Source organism: Scyliorhinus canicula, chromosome 1 (assembly GCF_902713615.1).
Source record: "Scyliorhinus canicula chromosome 1, sScyCan1.1, whole genome shotgun sequence".
Classification (NCBI taxonomy): Eukaryota; Metazoa; Chordata; class Chondrichthyes; order Carcharhiniformes; family Scyliorhinidae; genus Scyliorhinus; species Scyliorhinus canicula.
Genome location: NC_052146.1, coordinates 57,186,072 through 57,207,853, shown reverse-complemented (window position 1 = coordinate 57,207,853; position 21,782 = coordinate 57,186,072). Strand labels below are relative to the sequence as shown.

The 21,782-nt window shown below is 42.5% G+C and overlaps 1 protein-coding gene and 1 long non-coding RNA gene across 4 annotated transcripts in view; one reads left to right on the top strand and one right to left on the bottom strand.

Moving 5' to 3' along the window:
* Positions 1-21,782, top strand: part of rfc5 (replication factor C (activator 1) 5) — a 72,462-nt gene that overhangs the window by 50,391 nt on the left and 289 nt on the right. For all 3 annotated transcript variants that reach the window (XM_038791099.1, XM_038791107.1, XM_038791117.1), the window contains 2 exons: positions 2,366-2,443; positions 8,178-8,232. In XM_038791099.1, the coding sequence (XP_038647027.1) occupies positions 2,366-2,443; positions 8,178-8,232 (133 nt within the window). The remainder of the gene's footprint in view (positions 1-2,365; positions 2,444-8,177; positions 8,233-21,782) is intronic.
* On the bottom strand, positions 8,070-13,583 carry LOC119962889. The gene is made up of 2 exons (XR_005459987.1): positions 13,459-13,583; positions 8,070-8,279 (listed from the first exon to the last, which is right to left on the bottom strand). It is a non-coding gene; the product is annotated as an uncharacterized LOC119962889 (long non-coding RNA).

The window sequence follows — 21,782 nt, the reverse complement described above, 5'->3', positions numbered from 1 at the left end:
TGTCCGTGTGGAGTTTGCGTATTCTCCCCGTGTCTGTGTGGGTTTCACCCCCACAACCCAAAAATGTGCAGAGTAGGTGGATTGGCCACGCTAAATTGCCCCTTAATTGGAAAAAATAATTGGGTAATCTAAATTTATAATAAATAAATAAATAAATAAAGGTGGCGAGGACCTGTGGCTTATTAATATAGGTGAAAAGCCATGCAGAAGGAAAATGTAAGCTTTTTGACCGTCACTGAACTCGCAGCTTGGACTGTAAACAGCATTGATGGAGATTATGGAGGAACCTGAGATTCATTGTTTGATGTCCTGATTGCCATTTGTTTATTAATTCTACTCCAAAGAAAGAAAAATTAAACATACATTTTAAAAGCAACAAAATTGTCTTTAGTGTTAATTATACCTTGTTCCCAGCAAAAGCACAGTCATTGATGCAAAATTCAAGCTAGCGATGAATGGAATTATTCCTCACTGCATTCTGTCACCAAGATTGAAACCATCTAGTCAACTGCCTCTGCCCAGTGCACTGTACCAAACTTATCATTAAAATTATTTCCTCCGCCAGTTTCTTTCCTGTCTTATCTCATGCCTTCTCTGAGCTCCTTTGTCCATGAGAACCCTTGGCTCTATTCCCACGAAACCACTGATCACCCAGTTTCCCTTCCTGGCTCTGATGCTAGCTGACATTGTTTTAATGGATCTCTCTCTTCAAGTTCTGTTGTGCTCTCCTTCAAATCAGCTGTCATCAGCCCTTTCAAAATGCCAACCCAACCCCCTCCCCATTTCTCTCCAAAATCCTTGAACATGTGTTGTCACCTCCCAAATTTATCCCCAGCTTTCTTGGAACACTGTTTGAATTTCTCCATTAGATCTTTGGCCTGCCGCAGTACCAAAACTGCTCTTAACTATGTCACTGTGGCAAAGGTTAACTTTTCTTCCTCATGCTGTCTGAAACTTTTGACACACAGCTGACCGCACTATCCACCTCTAATGCCTCTCCACTGTTGTCCAGTTTAATGGGCGGACACAGGCCTAGGTCGTATCTGTATAATTGTGGCCCAAGAATCACCCCAATGGCTTCTTTTCCCATTCCTGCACTATTACCTCAGTATCCCTCGACGAATTATCCTTAACTCCTCCAGTTTCTTATTTACATGCTGCACTTTGTGGCATCATCCGAAAACACACTAGTTTTCACATATAAGCTAATAGCATCCATTTCTACTTCCCCACCACCACCTCATTAGAATGTAAGAATATTAAAAGAGGAGCTGAATAGGGCAGCACGGTGGCCTAGTGGTTAGCACAACCGCCTCACGGCGCTGAGGTCCCAGGTTCGATCCCGGCTCTGGGTCACTGTCCGTGTGGAGTTTGCACATTCTCCCCGTGTCTGCGTGGGTTTCGCCCCCACAACCCAAAAATGTGCACATTAGGTGGATTGGCCACGCTAAATTGCCCCTTAATTGGAAAAAATAATTGGGTAATCTAAATTTAAAAAAAAAAGAAAAAAAAAGAGGAGCTGAATTGGACCGTAACGTCCCTAATGCACTGCCATTCCGTACTATTCTGAAACCTTCATCCATGCCTTTGTTACTTCTAGCCTTTGTTACTTCTAACGGACTCCTGGCTGGCCTCCTACATTCTATTGTTTGTAAACTTGCAGAAATCAAAAACTACTACCCGCATCCTAACTTGCACCTCTGTACATGCTATTAACCTATGCTCATTAATCTACCTTGTAGTGTTGTTTGGCTCCAAGAGCCAATTACAAAATTCTCATTCTAGTTTTCAAATCATTCCATGACCCAGACTCCAGCTATCCGTGAAATCTCTTCCAGCTCTGCAATCCCCTGAGATATCTGCACTCGAACTCTGGCCTGTAGAGCATCCCAGATTTTAATTGCTCCAACCTTTGGTGGCTGTTCTTTCAGCTTCCTAGGCCGAAATTCTAGAATTCCTTGCCTACACCTCCTCTGCTCTCTACATTACTTTTCTTTTTAAAGCCTACCTCTTTGACTAAGCTTTTGGTCATCTGCCCTAACATCTCCATTTGTGACTGTTATATTTTGTTTTCTAATGCCTCCGAGAAGTGACATGCATGTTTTATTTAAGTTAAAGATATATACAAGTTGCACTGTACAGTGCCTTTCCAAAACATATACATGCAAAACTTTGAGCAGTTGAGAGAATTGATTAGAAAGTTTCAGTATGTATGATGGCATAATAATATGTTGTACAATGAGTTTATACTGCAAGCCGAAGTTTCCCAGGTTATTGTGCTACGGTTTATTTTAATAAATGAGTTGGTAGGATATTTAGTTGACGTAAAGATGCTGTTTTTAAAATCCCTTAACTTTATCTTCAGATATCATGGAATTAAAGACCTTAAAAGGTTTAGCCCTGCATGACATTTTGACTGAAATTCATACTTTTGTGCACAGAGGTAAGAGGTCTCGATTTAACAAAATTGAACTATTATTAAGTACAATGCCGCTGTCAAGAATTTGCCCATTGCATTGCCTTTACGAAAGATATATCTGTATTTTTGCAGATTGGAGAACATTTCCTAAACACTCATTCTAATTTTATATTCGAATGTCTTTCATTCTGGTTATATTTTATTAAACTGGGGATTAGTATAATTTCCTACACCAACTGAGAAAACGTCAGAATGAAGTCCCGATGAGGGCAATGATACATTTTGAGTTGTCGTTTCTGTTCTATTTTACTCTCTCACAATTGTGCAAAGAGGAGACAAATGTTTTACTAGCTTTAATTGAAAAGTTAATTTTTTTTTGCTGAATTCAAGAGAAGTTATGATGTATCTCTCCGAGAGTATTGAATAAACAATTTTTCTCTATTAAGCAAGTTCCTGGGAAAATGTGATTACTTGCAGTCAAAGGACTGTGATGTTAGAGAGTGGTATGTTTAATAATGCTATCTTGGCTCAGCAGGTAGCACTCTCACAACTTGAGGTATAGGTCACACTGCAAGAATCAATGACATAATATTGGATGTCAATTCAGTCCAGCACTTTGTTTTTTCCCATTTTTTAAAAAACATTTTTTTCCCACTAAAGGGGCAATTTAGCATGGCCAATCCACCTACCCAACACATCTTTGGATTGTGGGGGTGAGACCCACACAGACACAGGGAGAATGTGCAAACTCCACACGGGAAGTGACCCGGGGCCGCGATCGAACCTGGGTCCTTGGCGCCGTGAGGCAGCAGTGCTAACCACTGTGCCACCGTGCTGTCCCGTGCAGCACTTTGGACGTGCATCTCATCTTGTGGATAAGATGTTAAACTGAGGCCGTGCTGTCTTTTCAGGTGTAAACAACATTAAAATATCCTATGACACTATTCCGATTGGTGCAGGGATTCTTCCTGGTGTCTTTTAATTTCATGCTTAGATTATGGTATTGTTGGCATGGCTGGTATTTTATTCATTCCTGGCACAGCTCAGTGGCTTCTGAGACTATTTGAGGAGGTGATTAAAGATTACAAATAGGCCAGACCTTGCCCCTTGAGGGTTGTCTTCAGTCCAATTGCTTCATTGTTTTCAAATGTACCAATTAATTGTTTTTAATTCTATGTGCCGCCACCCTGTCATGGTCAACTCTTCTCAGCAGCCCCGCCCCAGATCAGTCGCTACTCAAGCGGCCTCTCAACACTGCAGTGTTTGGAGACAAGGATTTCAACAGAACTATTTTTGACCAACTGAAGTTTGGGGTTCCGGTAAAAATTGGCTCCCCATAACTTATGATGTCGTAGCAGCAAACATCTCTGCTGTCACCGCTATTGGGATTGGAAGATTTGGGCCTTTTTTGTTTTGGGCAACCAATCTCAATTTGGACTTTGTTCCACTCACACACCGCTGCTTTTGAAATAAATACAACATGCCTTTTTTTGTGAGCATCCTCAATAAGGGAAGAACCTGATAGCCGAACATAGAGCATCCTGAAGGGTATGGTTAACGTCCAAAAATTAGATCCAACTTTTAGTAATTAGAATATTTTTAATCCACAACTCGATAAAATAAATGCAAGTACCCCAGTAAGATGCTGAACACTGCTTAAATTATGCCAAAATCAATGTTTAAGGCACTTTTTGAAGCTAATTTGATTCTCCAAATTTGGTCTGTAAACAGAATTTTGTTTGTGTAAAGTACTATTAGTTCTATTTTTATTGAGAATTTGGGAAGAATTGTTTCAGTCTGACTTTTATGCCATGTAAACTGGGTGTTGCATGTTGCTATATATTAGTCAGGAGATGTTTTGGGAAATCTCAAGGGTGCATTCAGCAAACAGTGTAGTTGATAGCTTTGTTACAGCTGTGTGCATTCAAATACTCAGCAGAGACCAGGTCTTGATGACACCATCTGCTAGGTGATGCTGGATGTTTTCTTGCTCTTGTTTCCTTGGAGACCGTTGGTGTTTCCATAACAACAAGATGTTCTCTTGTTGGAGGAACCACTTGGTGGATTTTGAGTGTATGATCTAATAAGTTATTAAAGTGTGCTTCATGTAAATAAACAGTAAGATTTGCCTTTAGTAGATTTTGATTTGCATCAACCTTGGTCTGTTGCCCCGTGTCAGGTTACTGCTGCTGCCAGTTTGTTTCAGGAATATACTGTTTTACTTGTGTACAACAAATTAACTTGTATGCATCAGAAAGTCCACAATTGGATTCAGTATTGAAACTGAAGTTTTTATGGTAGCTTGACCTCTCCTGCTCCGTTCTCCATGTTTCGTACATTAGGCTTTTTCAATTTTGTGTTTTGCATCAAATAGAAATTTCAGCTTAAATCTTGCGGTTACGATAGAAAAATGTACCATTTCCAAATCCTAAAGGTTGGTCTTATTCCACATGTGAATCTCAGGCATCATGATCTCCCATCTGCACCCATCTCCACCTGCTATCTGTCCTTCCCAAATCGGTGGCTATGCTGACAGCTGCCTGTCTCCCACTCTAGAATGTTCACCCTGGACATTACTCTGCCTCTCCATCTACTTAAGGCCCTCCTTAAACCTCACCTTTGACCAGGCCTTTGGCTACCACTTTTAATTTCTCTTCCAGCTTTGTGAAGTACCCTAATGCTTTTTCTGCATTTTAAACGCACTATTAAATGTAATTTTTAGTTCAAATTCATTCATTGATATGAGCTGATGAGACTGTCATTTATTGACATTCTAGAATTGCCTTAAACAGGGTAACTTGCTCAGCCATTTCAGAGCAGCCAAGCGTTAACTTCATCAAGATCAAGAGAATTGTAATAAAGGAAACTATGATGGCACAAAATGTGAGTTGGCTGTTATGGATTGGGAAATGTTACTTAAAGGGATGACGGTGGATAGGCAATGACAAACATTCAAAGAGTGCATGGGTGAACTGCAACAGTTTATTCCTGTCTGGCACAAAAGTAAAGCGGGAACGTTGGTCAAACCATGGCTGGCAAGGGAAATTAAAGATAGTATTCGATCAATGAAAAGGCATACACATTAGCCAGAAAAAAACAACAGACCTGATAATTGGGAGCAGTTTAGAATTCAGCAAAGGAGGACCAAGGGATTGATTAAGAAGGAAAAACAGCAAAGGAGGACCAAGGGATTGATTAAGAAGGGGAAAACAGTACGAGAGTAAGCTTGTGGGGAACATAGAAACTGACTGTAAACGTTTCTATAGGTATGTGAAGATAAAAAGGTGGGTGAAGACAAATGTTAGGCCCCTTACAGTCAGAAACAGGGGTATTTATAATGGGGAACAAAGAAATGGCAGACCAACTAAATACATATTTTGGTTCTGTCTTCAAAAGGGAAGATACAAATAACGTATCAGAAATGTTGGGGAACATCAGGGTTTAGTGAGAGGGAGGAACTGAAAGAAATCAGTATTAATTGAGAAATGGTGCTGGTGAAATTGATGAGATTGAAGGCTGACAAATCCCCTGGGCCTGATGATCTACATCCCAGAGTAGTTAAGGAAGTGGCCCTGGAAATAGTGGATGCATTGCTGGTCATCTGCAGATCTATAAAGTCTGGAACAGTTCCTACAGATTGGAGGGTAGCTAATGTAACCCCACTATTTAAAAAGGGAGGTAGAGAGAAAACAGGGAATTCTAGACCAGTAGAGTTTGTTATAAAACATTTAATAGCAGGGCACTTGGAAAACAGTGGCAGAATCAGATAGCGTCAACATGGATTTACAAAAGGAAAATCATACTTGACAAGTCTCCTGGAATTCTTCGAGGATGTAACTAGTAGATTTGCTTCGGGGTGCCAGTGGATGTAGTTTATTTGGACTTTAAGAAGGATTTTGACAAAGACCAATATAAGAGATTAGTGTGTAAAATTAAAATACATGGGATTGGAGGTAATTTATTGAGATGCTTAGAAAACTGTTTGGCAGACAGGAAACAAAGAATAGGAATAAACAGGTATTTTTCCGAATGGCACCCATTGACTAGCGGGGTACTGCAGGAATCAGTGCTGGGACCCCAGCTATTCAAAATACATGTTAATGATTTAGATGAGAGCTAAATGTAATATCTCCAGATTTTCAAATGACACAAAGCTGGGTGGGAGGATTAGCTGTGAGGAGGATGCAGAGATGCTTCAGTTTGATTTCAACGAGAGAAGTGAGTGGGCAAATCAATGGCGGAGCAGCATAGTGTGGATAAAAATGAGGTTATCCACTTTGGTAGCAAAAACAGGAAGGCAAATTATTATTTGAGTGGCTATAAATTGAGAGAGGGGAATGTGCAACGATACCTGGGTGTCCTTGTGCACCAGTCACAAGGTAAACATGCAGATGCAGCAAGCGGTAAAGATGGTAAATGGTATGTTGACCGTCATAGCGAGAGGAATTGAGTACAGGAGTAGGGATGTCTTTCTGCAATTATACAGAGTCTTGGTGAGAGTACGGATGGAATATTGTGTGCAGTTTTGGTCACTTTATCTGAGGAAGGATGTTCTTGCTATCGAAGGAGTACAGCGAAGGTTTACCAGACAGATTCCTGGGATAGTGGGACTGACAATTGAGAGATTGAGTCGGTTAGGATTATATTCGCTGAAGTTCAGAAGAATGAGGGATGATATAGAAATCTATAAAATTCTAACCGGGCTAGACAGGGTAGGTGCAGGAAGAATGTTCCCGATTTGTGGGGGAGCCCAGAACCGGGGATCACAGCCTCAGAATACAGGGTAGACCACTTTGGACTGAGATGAGGAGAAATTTATTTATTTCGAGAGTGGTGAGCCTGCGGAATTTGCCACCACAGAAGTAGTTGAGGCCAAAGCATTGTATGTTTTCATGAAGAAGATAGATATAGCTCTTGGGGCAAAAGGGATCAATGGATACGGGGAGAAGGCGAGAAGAGGCTATTGATTTGGATGATTAGCCAGGGTCCTAATGCATGGTGGAGCAGGCTACAATGGCCAAACGGCCTACTCCTATTTTCCTATGTCTATGTTTCTATGTAACCACATCGCTGTAGATTTCGAGTCACATATGGACAAGAATGGGTAAAGATGGAAGATTTCCTTCACTAAAGGAACCAGATGGGTTTTATAACAATCTGGTAGTTACTTGGATATCATTACTGTTACTAGCTTTTAAATTTCAGATTTATTTAACTCACTGATTTTAAATTCTCCAGCTTCCAAGATGGGCTTTAACCTCATGTATTTTGATCATTATTCCAGGTCTCTTGATTTCTCATCTAGTACATAGAGACTTGTGCCCCAAATGTAAATTGATGCTGTTGTTTTTACCTTAGCCCAAGGAGAAAAAAAATCAAACATAATTAATTGGGAGATTATTAAAATCATCTCATCTATTTGATTGAAAAATGTTCCATGTATAAATGTTCGTAGTCTGCATGTATTCCAGCTGTGATAAAAGTAACAATGGAGATGTTTTAACTACAATTCTGGTAAGAATTTGTGAACTAAGCAAAGTTGTCAACCTATTGCAGTTTGTTTGGAAAACTAGTATGATTCTATGATTTGATCCTGTTTCTGAGCACATAAAATTGGCCATTAGGAGATAGATGACACCAGTCATTGCAATTTGCTACCAACAGCCCATTTATTTTCTTGTTTCATCCCTCTGCAACGATTTTTAAAACGAAAAAAATATCACTTTGCGATTATATGAATAGTATTCCTGTTTTTCAGTTGACTTGCCACCTTCGGTTCGTATTCATTTATTGATCAAGATGGCTGATATCGAGTAAGTATTATTTCATATTTTTCTGCTTAAATGGATATTCCTAGGACCTGCATATGAAAATGTAAAAGTACATGTGCTTCTTTAGGGATGAAATTAGCAAGTTGGTGACATCCAAGGGGTTTTTGTAAAACTTTAATTTGCTGAACGTATTTTAAATTTATTCAACAACTTCATTAAGATTAGGTTATAATCTTTGAAAGTTTGTGCATCGTTGCATGGTGAAATATAAATGACCTTTACCTTCATGACATGAACAAGATTACTTTTAGTATTGTCACCCTTTTATTATGGGAACTTCACAAAATAACTCAATCCCTAGATATGTAAACAGTGGAAATATCCTGATCCCTTAGCAAGCAGTTCCCACTGTTTTGAAACTGCATGTGCACTGGACAATAGTATACAACAGGAATAAAATTGGGGCATCTTTGATAACCTGTTACAAGTACTGAGCTGTACATTAGTTTTAATTGTTAAAAAATACTCATAAAAGCTGCTGACTAGACTGTGAGATGCAGGAGTTTCTAGATGGGTTGGAGTACCTGAGGTTAGGGGAGGGGGACAGGGCTACATTAACAAAGAACAGTACAGCACAGAACAGGCCCTTCGGCCCTCGATGTTGTGCTGAGCATTGTCCGCAACCAAGATCAAGCTATCCCACTCTCTATCATTCTGGTGTGCTCCATGTGCCTATCCAATAACCGCTTGAAAGTTCCTAAAGTGTCCGACTCCACTATCCCAGCAGGCAGTCCATTCCACAGCCTAACCACTCTGAGTAAAGAACCTACCTCGGACATTCCTCCTATATCTCCCACCCTGAACCTTTATAGTTATGCCCCCTTGTAACAGCTACATCTCCTGAGGAAATAGTCTCTGAACGTCCACTCTTATCTATCCCCCTCATCATCTTATAAACCTCTATTAAGTCGCCTCTCATCCTCTTCCGCTCCAAAGAGAAAATCCCTAGCTCCCTCACCTTTCCTCATAAGACCTATCCTGCAAACCAGGCAGCATCCTGGTAAATCTCCTTTGCACCCTTTCCAATGCTTCCACATCCTTCCTATCGTGAGGTGACCAGAACTGCACACAATACTCCAAATGTGGTCTCACCAGGGTCATGTATAGTTGCAGCATAACCCCGCGGCTCTTAAACTCAAGCCCCCTGTTAATAAACGCTAACATACTATAGGCCTTCTTCACGGCTCTATCCACTTGAGTGGCAGCCTTCAGAGATCTGTGGACATGAACCCCACGGTCTCTCTGTTCCTCCATATTCCTCAGAACCCTGCCGTTGACCCTGTAATCCGCATTCCAATTTTTTCTACATAAATGAATCACCTCGCACTTGTCAGGGTTAAACTCCATCTGCCATTTTTCGGCCCAGCTCTACATCCTAAATGTCTCTTTGCAGCCTACAACAGCCCTCCATCTCATCCACTACTCCACCAATCTTGGTGTCATCAGCAAATTTACTGACCCACCCTTCAGCCCCCTCCTCCAAGTCATTGAAAAAAATCACAAATAGCAGAGGACACCCCAGCACTGATCCCTGTGGTACACCGCTGGTAACTGGTCTCCAGTCTGAAAATTTTCCATCCACCACCACCCTCTGTCTTCTATGTGATAGCCAGTTACTTATCCAATTGGCCAAATTTCCCTCTATCCCACACCTCCTTACTTTCTTCATAAGCTGACCATGGGGACCCTTATCAAACGCCTTACTAAAATCCATGTATACAACATCAACTGCTCTACCTTCATCTACACACTTAGTTACCTCCTCAAAGAATTCAGTCAAATTTATGAGGCAAGACTTACACTTCACGAATCCGTGTTGACTATCCCGGATTAAGCTGCATCTTTCCAAATAGTCATAAATCCTGTCCTTCAGGACCTTTTCCATTAACTTACTGACCACCGAAGTAAGACTAACCAGCCTATAATTACCAGGGTCATTCCTATTCCCTTTCTTGAACAGAGGAACAACATTCGCCACTCTCCAGTCCTCTGGCACTATCCCCGTGGACAGTGAGGACCCAAAGTTCAAAGCCAAAGGCTCTGCAATCTCATCCCTTGCCTCCCAAAGAATCCTTGGATATATCCCAACTGGCACAGGGGACTTGTCTACCCTAAGGTTTTTCAAAATTGCTAATACAGGAGCGATAGTGGAGCAGGAGATAAAGGATGCGATTGGGAGGATGCAGTCGTGGAAGGTGGCAGGACCGGATAGGTTGCCGGTGGAATATTATAAAATATTCAAGGATAAGTGGAACTTCTGATGGTGGGGATGTTTGAAGAGGCAATAGGGAACGGGATGTTGCCACAAACCTTGGGGCAGGCATCGATTTCCCTGTTGCTAAAAAAAGATAAGGATCTGACGGACTGTGGGTCATATAGGCCCATATCGCTTCTGAATGTGGACGCAAACGTATTGGCGAAGGTACTGGCGGGTAGGCTGGAGGAGTGCCTCCCGAAAGTGATAGGTGAATATAGGTGGGAGGGAGACAGCTCTTCAAACGTTAGAAGGGTATCGAACGTCGTTACGGCACCGGCAGAAGGGAAGGAAACCGCGGTGGTTGGGGCATTGGACACTGAGAAGGCGTTTGACTGGGTAGAATGGGGGTTCTTGATGGCAATTCTGGAGCGGTTTGGGATTGGACCAAGATTTGTGAACTGGGTAAAGCTACTATATAAGGAGTGTCCGCACAAACCACATCAGCTCGAGATACATTTCTCTCACCGTGGGACTGGGCAGAGATGTCCTATGTCCCCCCCCTGCTGTTTGCACTTGCGATCGAGCCGTTGGCCATTGCATTAAGAAGTTCGGGGGTGTGGAAAGGAATAGTGCGGGGGAGGGGGGGGGGCAGATAGATCATAGGGTGTCCTTGTATGCCGATGACTTGTTGGTGTACGTGTCAGAACTGTGTGTGGCGATAGGGGGAATATTGGAGCTGCTTCGAGTGTTTGGGTCTTTCTCGGGGTACAAACTAAATGTAGACAAGAGTGAGTTTTTGTGGTGTCTCAGTCGAAGGTGGGGACAGGAGTGGGGGGGCTGCCATTCCGTAGGGCAGGGACTCACTTTAGGTACCTGGGGGTGCAGGTTGCCCCCGCAAGTACAACATTCCTAATTTGGTGGGGAGAGTGAAAACTGATTCGGCAAGATAGGATGGTCTCCCTCTGTCACTGGTGGGTCGGGTACAGGTGGTTAAAATGAACGTGTTGCCGCGATTTCTGTTTATTTTTCAATGCCTGCCGATTTTCCTGCCAAAGGCTTTTTTCAGAGAGATTGAGGGAAAGATTATTTCGTTCATATGGGGAGGGAAGGTGGCCAGAGTTAGAAAGGTGCTGCTACAGAGGGGAAGGCAGGCAGGGGGTTTGTGTCTTCCGAACCTGATGTATTACTACTGGGCGGCGAATGTGGAGAAGGTGCGGAGCTGGGTCAGAGGGGTTAATACCCAGTGGGTCAGAATGGAGGAGAGTTTGTGCAGGGGGTCGGATTGAAAGCACTAGCAACAGCACCGCTCCCGATAGCCCCGGGGGAAATACCCGGGGAGCCGGTAATAATAGCTTCATTGAGAATTTGGAGACAATTTCGCCAACTGGGAGGAGAAGGGGATCAAGACACTAAAAGATTTGTTTCTTAGGGGTCGGTTTGCAGGATTGAAGGAGCTGGAAGCGAAGTATGGGCTGGAGCAGGGAGAAATGTTTAGATACATGCAGGTTCGAGATTTTGCCAGAAAGAAGATACAGAGCTTCCTGGTGGAGCCGGACCCCACATTCCTGGAAGAGGTGCTGACGACAGGGGGACTGGAGAAGGGGGTAATGTCAGCAGTGTACGGAGCTATTTTAGAAGAGGAGAAGGCACCACTGGAAGGGATCAAAGCAGAGTGGGAGGAACAGTTGGGAGGGAATATGGAGGAGGGGTTCTGGTGTGAGGTGCTCCGGACAGTGAATGCCTCCACCTCGTGCACGAGGTTGGGCTGATGCAGCTTAAGGTGGTATACAGAGCACATCTCACGAGGGCGAGGATGAGCTGATTCTTTTGAAGGAGTATAAGATGTGTGTGAACGTTGCAGGGGGGGCCCCGCTAATCATGTTCATATGTTTTGGTCCTGTCCAAAACTGGAGGATTACTGGAAGGAAGTTCTTAGGGTAATTTCTAAAGTGGTGCACGTGAAACTGGACCCGGGCCATATTCGGGGTGTCGGACCAGCCAGGTTTGGAAACTGGTGCGGAGGCAAATATGAGCCTTCGCCTCATTGATCACCCGAAGGTGGATCCTGGTAGGTTGGAGAGCAACCTCTCCACCCTGTGCCCTGGCGTGGTGGGGGCACCTGTTGGAATTCTTGACTCTTGAGAAGGTTAAGTTTGAACTGAGGGGAAGGATGGAAGGGTTCTACAATTCATGGGCATTATTCATTATGCACTTTCAAGAACTGGATAACATCGAACGTTAGTTGGGGTGTGTGGGTGGGAGGGTTGGGGGGAGGGGTGCTGTGTGTGTTAATGGCGACTATGGGTGATCCCTAATTTCTTTTTGTCATTCGTTTGTTTGAACATGCGGGCTAATGTTTGGGGTTTGGTGAGAGGATGGGATCGTTGTTATTGATATGGGGATTGACATATTTGTTACTGATTATTGTTTATTGTTGGTGGGTGTGAATTTGGGAGAAAATGTGAAAAAGGAGAATAAAAATATTTTAAAAAAATTTTTTTTTTAAAGCTGCTGACTAAGTTCTAAATAGACTCCTAACAAAATAACATCGAACATAAAATCAGCAATGTGGTTAACATTCTTAATTAAATGGTTGTTTGATTTTATTGTACAAATAGATCAGCAGGATCCTGCATTGAATTTATGGCTGGATTAAGCTAATACTATATAACTCCATCTCTACTCTGCTTGCACAACTGAACCTTCCACAATTAGAAATCCACATGGAAAATGAGAGGCTGGAAATTAGGGAAATCTGAAAAACTAGCTAAGAGCAAGATCTATAACTGCCTTAAATAGACTTGTTCATGGAACAGTACTTCTGCATTGTTTTGTTGCCAATCATTAGAAACCAATGTTGCAGATTTTGTGAAATTTAACAGGTTTCTAAAATGTTAATAAGCATTTTAACACTCATTTTCTAAATGGAAAAGTGTTGCCACTAGAAATCTTGTTTCAGCCACAAACATTTTTGATCAGCCTTGCAATGTTCACACAGAAAAATACCCTACCTGTCCTTTTAACATTATTCTGCGCAGTAAAGTGTGTTGATTACTTGAAAAGCAAAATGCCATGATGCGGGAAATCTGAAATAAAAACAGAAAATATTCCAGGTCAGATAGCATCTGGGAGATAGAAGCTAAATTTACATTTCAAGCCAATGGCCTTTCATCAGAACTGGAAAAAGTAAGAAATATAACAGATTTTTAAAGCACATACTAAGCTAGCAAATGGGTAGAGGAGGAAAGAACAAAAGGGAAGATCATAGTTTCTGACCCAAGTTTTAAAATTAAGTAGGTTAGAATGCTGCAGAAGTCCTAATTGTAATCCTCCAAATTTCTCTCTTCCAGAATTGTTCCTTTTAGATTCACAAATTGTGCATGTCACTCTGCTATTTGAGAAAGGTGACAGATAGAAACCAGAAAATTGTAGACTAATGTTTGTTGTTGGGAAATTGCTAAAGTCTATAATTAAGAATAGAATGACTGAATCCTTTGAACATTTTCAGCTGATGAGATTTTATTTTGAGGATGTGACTAAAGTAGTGGACAGTGAAATGTCTAAGGCTGTGTCCAGTGGAGTTTCGTGGGGGATCAGTGTTGAGGGCCTTTGCTGTTTGTGGTTTATATAAATGATTTAGACTTGAATGTAGGAGGGTTGATCAGTAAGTTTGCGGGTTATATGAAAATTGGTGGGGTGGTAAATAGTGAGGATAAACTTTGACAAGGAGGATATAGATCTTGGTCAGATGGGATGATCGGTAGCAAAAGGATTTCAATCTGGATAAGTGTGGAGGTGATGCACTTGCGGAGGAAAAACAAGGCGAAGGAATATATGATGAATAGCAGGACCCTGGGAAGCACTGAGGATCAGAGGGGCCTTGGTGTGCAAGTACAACAGTCCCTCAAGGCAGCATGGCAGGTGGATAAAGTGTTTAAGAAGGCATATGGTATACTTGCCTTTATTAGCCAAGGCATAGAGTTTAAGAGCAGGAAAGTTATGCTGGAATTGTCTAAAACATTGATTAGGCCACCGCTAAAGTATTTTGTGCAGTTCTGGGATCCATATTATAGGAGGGATGTGATGGCACTGGGAAGAGTGCAGAGGAGATTTACCAGGATGTTGCCTGTGCTGGAGAGTTTTAGATATGAAGAGAGATTGGATAGACTTGGATTGTTTTCCTTGGAGCAGACGGAGCACATGATTGAAATGTATAAAATTATGAGAAAACAGGAAGAAACCTTTCCCCTTGGTGGAGGGATCAATGACAAGGGGGCATAAATTTTAAGATGAGGGGCAGGATGTTCAGATGGCATCTGAGGAAAATCTTTTTCATCCAGAGGGTGGCGGGAGTCTTATTTGAAAGGGTGGTGGAGACAGAGACCCTAATTTAAGAAGTATTTAGATGTTCACTTGCAATTGCGAAAGCATACAAGGCTATGGACATGGGCAAAGTGCTGGAAAATGGAATTTGAATAGTTAAGTGGTTGTTCTTGACCGTCGCAGACCTGATAGGCCGAAGGGCCTTTTCTGTGCTGTAGACCTCTATGACTGTTGAGGCTCATGCAATTCAAGAAAAGTTATTGACTTGATTAAGAAATGGACTGAGTGGAAAGAGAGAATAGGGTAATGGGCAGGCACTCTAACTGATAGGGTGTGACTGACCAGTGGTGTCCCACAAGGATCTATTGTGTGACCTTAACTATTAACACTGGATAAAAGCAAGTTACTGTGGATGCTGGAATCTGAAACCAAAGAGAAAATGCTGGAAAATCTCAGCAGGTCTGGCAGCATCTGTAGGGAGAGAAAAGAGCTAACGTTTCGAGTCCAGATGACCCTTTGTCAAAGCTATAAGACAGAGAAAGCGGGAAATATTTATACTGTGGAAGATTATTTGGTTTAATAAAGTTTGCTTATAAAATAACAAAGCCCTATTTCTTATGTATCGCTCCTGGAATCGATCTTTCTGCTTAGTCTTAAAACTTAAAAACGTTATGGTTCTGGTCCAGTCTCTTAGTCATTGTTAAGAGCTGACCAGGTGACCATAACGTTCAGCTACAAAGAAAAAATTTAGGCTTGCATTCACTGGAATTTAGACGGTTGAAGGGGTGATTTGATTGAATTTTAAGGCATTAAGGGAACAGAGTAGTAGAAAGATTTTGCACTCATTGGGGTTCTAGGGCTGAGGGCATAGTCTAAAATTTAGAATGAGAAACAGTTCTTCACAGAAAGGGGTGTAAAGGTTTGTAACGTTTCAAACTAGATCAACTGTTATCTTTAAAACTAAGATTGATTTGTCTTAACCAAAGGAATAGGAAGCAAATTCAGATATATGGAATTTTTGTCACCATGTATCCATGATCTAATTGAATGGTGGAAAAATCTCAAGGGGTTAAATGGCCTACTCCTATGCCTGTGATAGGGTGGAAGGTAAGAGAGATACAATGACAAATGGGATGATGGTGTAAAGAAAAAGGGAATGGCAAAAGAACAAGTAGAAGAAAAAAAGGTGGTTCTGGCAGACGTGTAAATGAGAATAGCAATTACCAACAGTTACTTCTCTAAGATTTCAGAGATGTATCCAGGAAGGCTTCTTGATGCAATATGTAGATAGTCCAAGTAGGGAAGGGGCAGTATTGGATCTGATATTGGGTAATGAGCCTGGAAAGGTGGTTGAGGTTTCAGTAGGGGAACATTTTAGGAGTAGTGACCACAATTCTTTAAGTTTTAGGGTACTTTTGGCTAGGGATAAGGGTAACCCTCTCCTTAAGGTGCTAAACTGGGGAAAGGCAAATGTGATAACATTAGACAGGAATTGAAGAATTTGCATTGGGTGCGGCTGTTGGGTGCTGCTGTTGAATGATAAATCAACATCGGAAATGTGGGAGTCTTTCAAGCAACAGTTGATTAGGATTCAGGAAACTCACGTTCTTGAGAGAACGAAGAATAAGAATGGGATGTTTAAGGAGCCTTGGATAGCAAGGGATATTGTGAACCTCGTCAAAAAGAAAAAGGAGACTTTTTTGTACGGTCTAGAAGGGTGGGGACAGTCAAACCCTTGAGTATAAAGAAAGTAGGACGGTACTTAAGTGGGAAAGTAGGAGGGCCAGGAGGGGTCATGATAAGCCCTTGGCAAGTAGGATTAAGGTGAATCCCAAAGCTTTTTATTCATATGTAACCAGTAAGAGGGTGGCCAGAGAAAGGATTGGATCACTTGAGGACAGTGGAGGGAATCTATGTGTTGAGCCAGGGGAAATGGGCGAGGTACTAAATGAGTACTTTGCATCAGTGTTCACTAAAGAAAGAGACTTTGTGGAAGATGATTCTTGGGACGGTGTGTGGGCAGTCTGGATCATGTTAACATCGAAAAGGAGGAGGTATTGGGTCTTTTAAAAGATATTCAGGTGGATAAGTGAATAGTGGAGAGAGCTGTTGTTGGCTGAAAAGAGACATAGATAGGATGCAGAGCTGGGCTGAGAAGTGGCAGATGGAGTTTAACCCTGACAAGTGTGAGGTTGTCCATTTTGGAAGGACAAATATGAATGCGGAATACAGGGTTAACAGTAGGCTTCTTGGCAATTTAGAGGAGCAGAGAGATCTTGGGGTCTATGTTCATAGATCTTTGAAAATTGCCACTCAAGTGGATAGAGCTGTGAAGAAGGCCTATGGTGTGCTAGCGTTCATTAGCAGAGGGATTGAATTTAAGAGCCGTGAGGTGATGATGCAGCTGTACAAAACCTTGGTAAGGCCACATTTGGACTACTGTGTGCAGTTCTGGTCACCTCATTTTAGGAAGGATGTGGAAGCTTTGGAAAAGGTGCAAAGGAGATTTACCAGGATGTTGCCTGGAATGGAGAGTAGGTCTTACGAGGCAAGGTTCAGGGTGCTAGGCCTTTTCTCATTAGAATGGAGAAGGATGAGGGGCGACTTAATAGAGGTTTATAAGATGATCAGGGGATTAGATAGAGTAGACAGTCAGACTTTTTCCCCGGGTGGAACAAACCATTACAAGGGGACATAAATTTAAGGTGAATGGTGGAAGATATAGAGTGGATGTAAGAGGTAGGTTCTTCACCCAGAGAGTAGTGGGGGCATGGAATGCACTGCCTGTGGAAGTAGTTCAGTCGGAAACATTAGGGACCTTCAAACGGCTATTGGATAGGTACATGGATTATGGTAGAATAATGGAGTGTAGATTAATTTGTTCTTAAGGGCAGCACAGTAGCATTGTGGATAGCACAATTGCTTCACAGCTCCAGGGTCCCAGGTTCGATTCCGGCTTGGGTCCCTGTCTGTGTGGAGTCTGCACATCCTCCCCGTGTGTGCGTGGGTTTCCTCCGGGTGCTCCAGTTTCCTCCCACAGTCCAAAGATGTGCAGGTTGGGTGGATTGGCCATGATAAATTGCCCTTAGTGTCCAAAATTCTATGATAATCTATGATTAACCTCGGACAAAAGTTTGGCACAACATCGTGGGCCGAAGGGCCTGTTCTGTGCTGTATTTCTGTATGTAATCTATAAGTCTCCTGGGCAGATGGATTTACCCTAGAATACGGAGAGAAGCAAGGCGAGGAAATTGCTGGGGCCTTGACTGACATCATTTTATCCTCATTGGCTACAGGTCAAATCCCAGAGGACTGGAGAATAGCTAATGTGGTACCGCTGTTTAAGAAAGGTAGCAGGGATAATCCTGGAAACTATAAGCTGGTGAGCCTCACGCTAGTAGTAGGTAAATTATTGGAGAGAATTCTCAAGGACAGGGTTTATACCCATTTGCAAACAAATGGACTCATAAGCGATAGCATGGTTTTGTGAAGGGGAGGTCGTGCCTCACTAACTTGATTGAGCTTTTTGAGGAGGTGACAAAGGTGATTGATATGGGGAGGGCGGTGGATGTTGTTTACGTGGACTTCAGAAAAGCCTTTGATAAGGTGCCTCATGGCAGACTGGTACAAAAGGTAAAGTCACACGGGATCAGAGGTGAGATAGTAAGATGTATACAGAACTGGCTCGGTTACAGAAGGCAAATGGTAGCAGGAGAAGGGTGTTTTTCTGAATGGAAGGTTGTGACTAGTGGTGTTCCATGGATCTGTGCTGGGGCTCTGTTGTTTGTAGAATACATGAACGATTTGGAGGAATAAATAGCAGGTCTGATTAGTAAGTTCGCTGATGACACCAAGGTTGGTGGAGTGGCAGATAGTGTTGAGGATTGGCAGAGGATACAGCAGGACATAGATAGGTTGGAGACTTGGGCAGAGAAATGGCAAATGGAGTTTAATTCGGACAAATGTCAGGTAATACATTTTGGTAGGTCTAATGTAGAGGGGAAATATACAGTAAATGGCAAAACTCTTAGGAATATTGAAAGTTAGAGTGAAAGTCACAGATCTTTGAAGGTGGCAACACAAGTGGACAAGTCAAGAAAGCATACGGAATGCTTGCCTTCATTGGACGGGGCATCGAGTATAAAAACTGGCAAGCCATGCTACAGTTGTATGGAACCTTGGTACGGCTGCACTTGGAATATTGTGCACAATTCTGGTCGCCACACTGCCAGCAGGATGTGGAAACTTTGGAGAGGGTGTACCGGAGGTTTACCAGAATGTTGCCTGGTCTGGAGGGTGTTAGCTATATGGAGAGGCTGAATAGACTCTGACTGTTTTCATTAGAAAGACAGAGGTTGAGGAGTGACCTGATAGAGGTCTACAAGATTATGGGGTGCTTGGATAGAGTGGATGGGCAGGCACTCTTTCCCAGGGTGGAGGGGTCAGTCACCAGGGGCATTGGTTTAAGGTCCATGGGGCAAGGTTTACAGGAGATGTGCAAAGAAGGTTTTTTACGCAGAGGATGGTGAGTGCCTGGAACGCATTCCCAGGGTGGATATGGAAGCAGGTACATTAATGGCGTTCAAAAGCATCTTGACAAACACATGGATAGGATGGGTATAGAGGGATATGGCACAAGGAAGTGCTGAGGGTTTAGGCAAAGGTTGGTATCATGACCAGTACAGGCTTGGAGGGCTGAAGAGCCTGTTTCTGTGCTGCACTGTTCATGACAATAAAACATGTGACAATAAAGATTATTATTATTATAAATGTAGTTACTATTATGGATATCAGTCTCTTACTTGAGTGTCATCAGATTGGTAGCAGGGCTGGAAGATCCTACATCAGCTGCCTGGTCTATGTTGAGAACTCTTTTTGTTTTAATTTTATACAATGCGTTTATACAATGTCGACCACCAGTACAACAGATTTTTCAAAGCTGAAAGATGTACTGACAGGGTTGATTAGAAGTCGTAGTTATGAAGCTGTTTAAGTTTAAACCAATGGATTGCTGGCTTCCTCATTGCACCCTGTGTCAGATACAGTGGCTGTCCTTCCGAAAGTGTTCAATTAACAGAAGGTGTGCCCAGGGCGCTTGGCTAAGGTCCATCTAATCCTCATTATTGATGCTGTCATTTCCTGACCTCAAATACTGGAAATACATAGACGATATGACAGTTGCAGAGTCAAGGCCATGTGGTGTGGTCAGTGAGGTTCAGGAAACATTTAATGCCCTCAATGAATGGCGAGGAGAAAGCTGCGGTTAAATGCTACTAAATGTAATGCCATCAAAGTCAACTTCGGAAGACATGGGCACATGCCCCTTGACACCCTGTCACAGATGAAAACCTTGAAAATACTGCGTATATACATTCAAGCCTTGAAGTGGGATAGCTCATTGGACAATATGCTAAATGGATCTTCTCCCACAGATCCCTCATCCTCCAATCCTTTTAGACATCCTGTGATCGTTTGTTCTCAATCTGATTGCTTAACCGATAAATTAATTTTTTGATGGAAGCTACACTGCAATTCAGTCTTTGGACTGTGAAAGTCTTTGAGTAAAATACCATTCTTAAAAAGCTATTGACCTAAAAAAAAGAGCAATGGTTGTGATCTGCAATTAGTGAACTCGAAGAGTCCACCAGGCTGTAAAGCGCCGAATGAAAAGCTGAGATGTTGTTCCTCAAGCTTGTGTTGAGCTTCATTGAAACAGCATATGCGTTTGAGGACCGAGGTTAGAGCGGGTGTGATGGGTGACTAAGCTCTGGGTTATGTTTGCAGGCTGAACAGAGGTGATTGGCTAATCGTAGAACCATAGAATAGAACCATAAAATCCCTACAAGTGCAGAAGGAGGCCATTCAGCCCATCCAGGTCTGCACCAACACTTCGAAAGAGCATCATACCTATTCCCACATCCCCCACCATCCTCATAACCACCTAACCTTTTGGACACTAAGGGGCAATTTTAACCATCTACCTAACCACATCTTTTGGTTTGGGGACGGAAACCGGAGCACTCTGAGGAAACCTACACAGACATGGGGAGAATGTGTAAACTTCACACACCAGAGATCGGAATTGAATCCGGGTCCCTGGTGCAGTGAGGCAGCAACGCTAATCACTGTGACACCATGCCCACAATGTACATGTGGTTTCCCTAATTTGAGACAACCATGTTGTGAGCAGTGGAATGCAATACAACAATGGAAAGAATTACAAGTTATTCGCTCTGCTCTTTCACCTGGAATGGGTGCTTTGGAGCCCTGGATAATGAGGGTGGAGGTTTAAAAAAAGACAGAAGTTACATCTGCATTTGCACAGGTGGTGAATTGAAGAATAGATCAGGACATTGCAGAAGGAACAGTCTCTTCTGAAAGGTGAAGGGGAGGTGTTTCTGGTGTGGTGGGAAAGGTGCCTGATTGTGGTTCTGGAGAAGGAAAAGGGAGAGTCAAAGTGCAGGCAATGGAATGGACACAGTTGAGAGCCCTGTCAATAATGATTGAAGAGGGAAAAAGAAGACATTTGGGGAACACTGGTATATGAATCATCAGAACAGATGTAATCGAGAAACTGGAGGAGAGTCCTCACAAGAAGTGGGATGGTAGGAAGTGCAGTCCAGACAGCTAAGGAAATCAGTAAACTTATAGTGGCTATTGGTCAATAGGCTATTGTGTTAATTACCATAGTAGTTGCAAATAACTTGGTAAAACATAGGGCAGTCAATAACAACTGCTCGTAGCAACGGGGTTGCTATGGTTAAACTAATTTGGACTGTTTATTGTTACACATAAGAACCCAACAAATGGTAGATTGCCATATGTGCAATGTTAGTGAATATTGTTGCCACTGTTACGTAAATAATTGTGGCTTGTTTTTCCCCAGTTCTTGCTTCATTTGAGTTAAGCGGTTAACACCACAAACCGCTTTCCAGAGTGGCGTAACGTGGGTCAGAGCAATTGATTTGCCTATTATTGACTACATTTTCCTGATGCACTGCTGGATATCAAA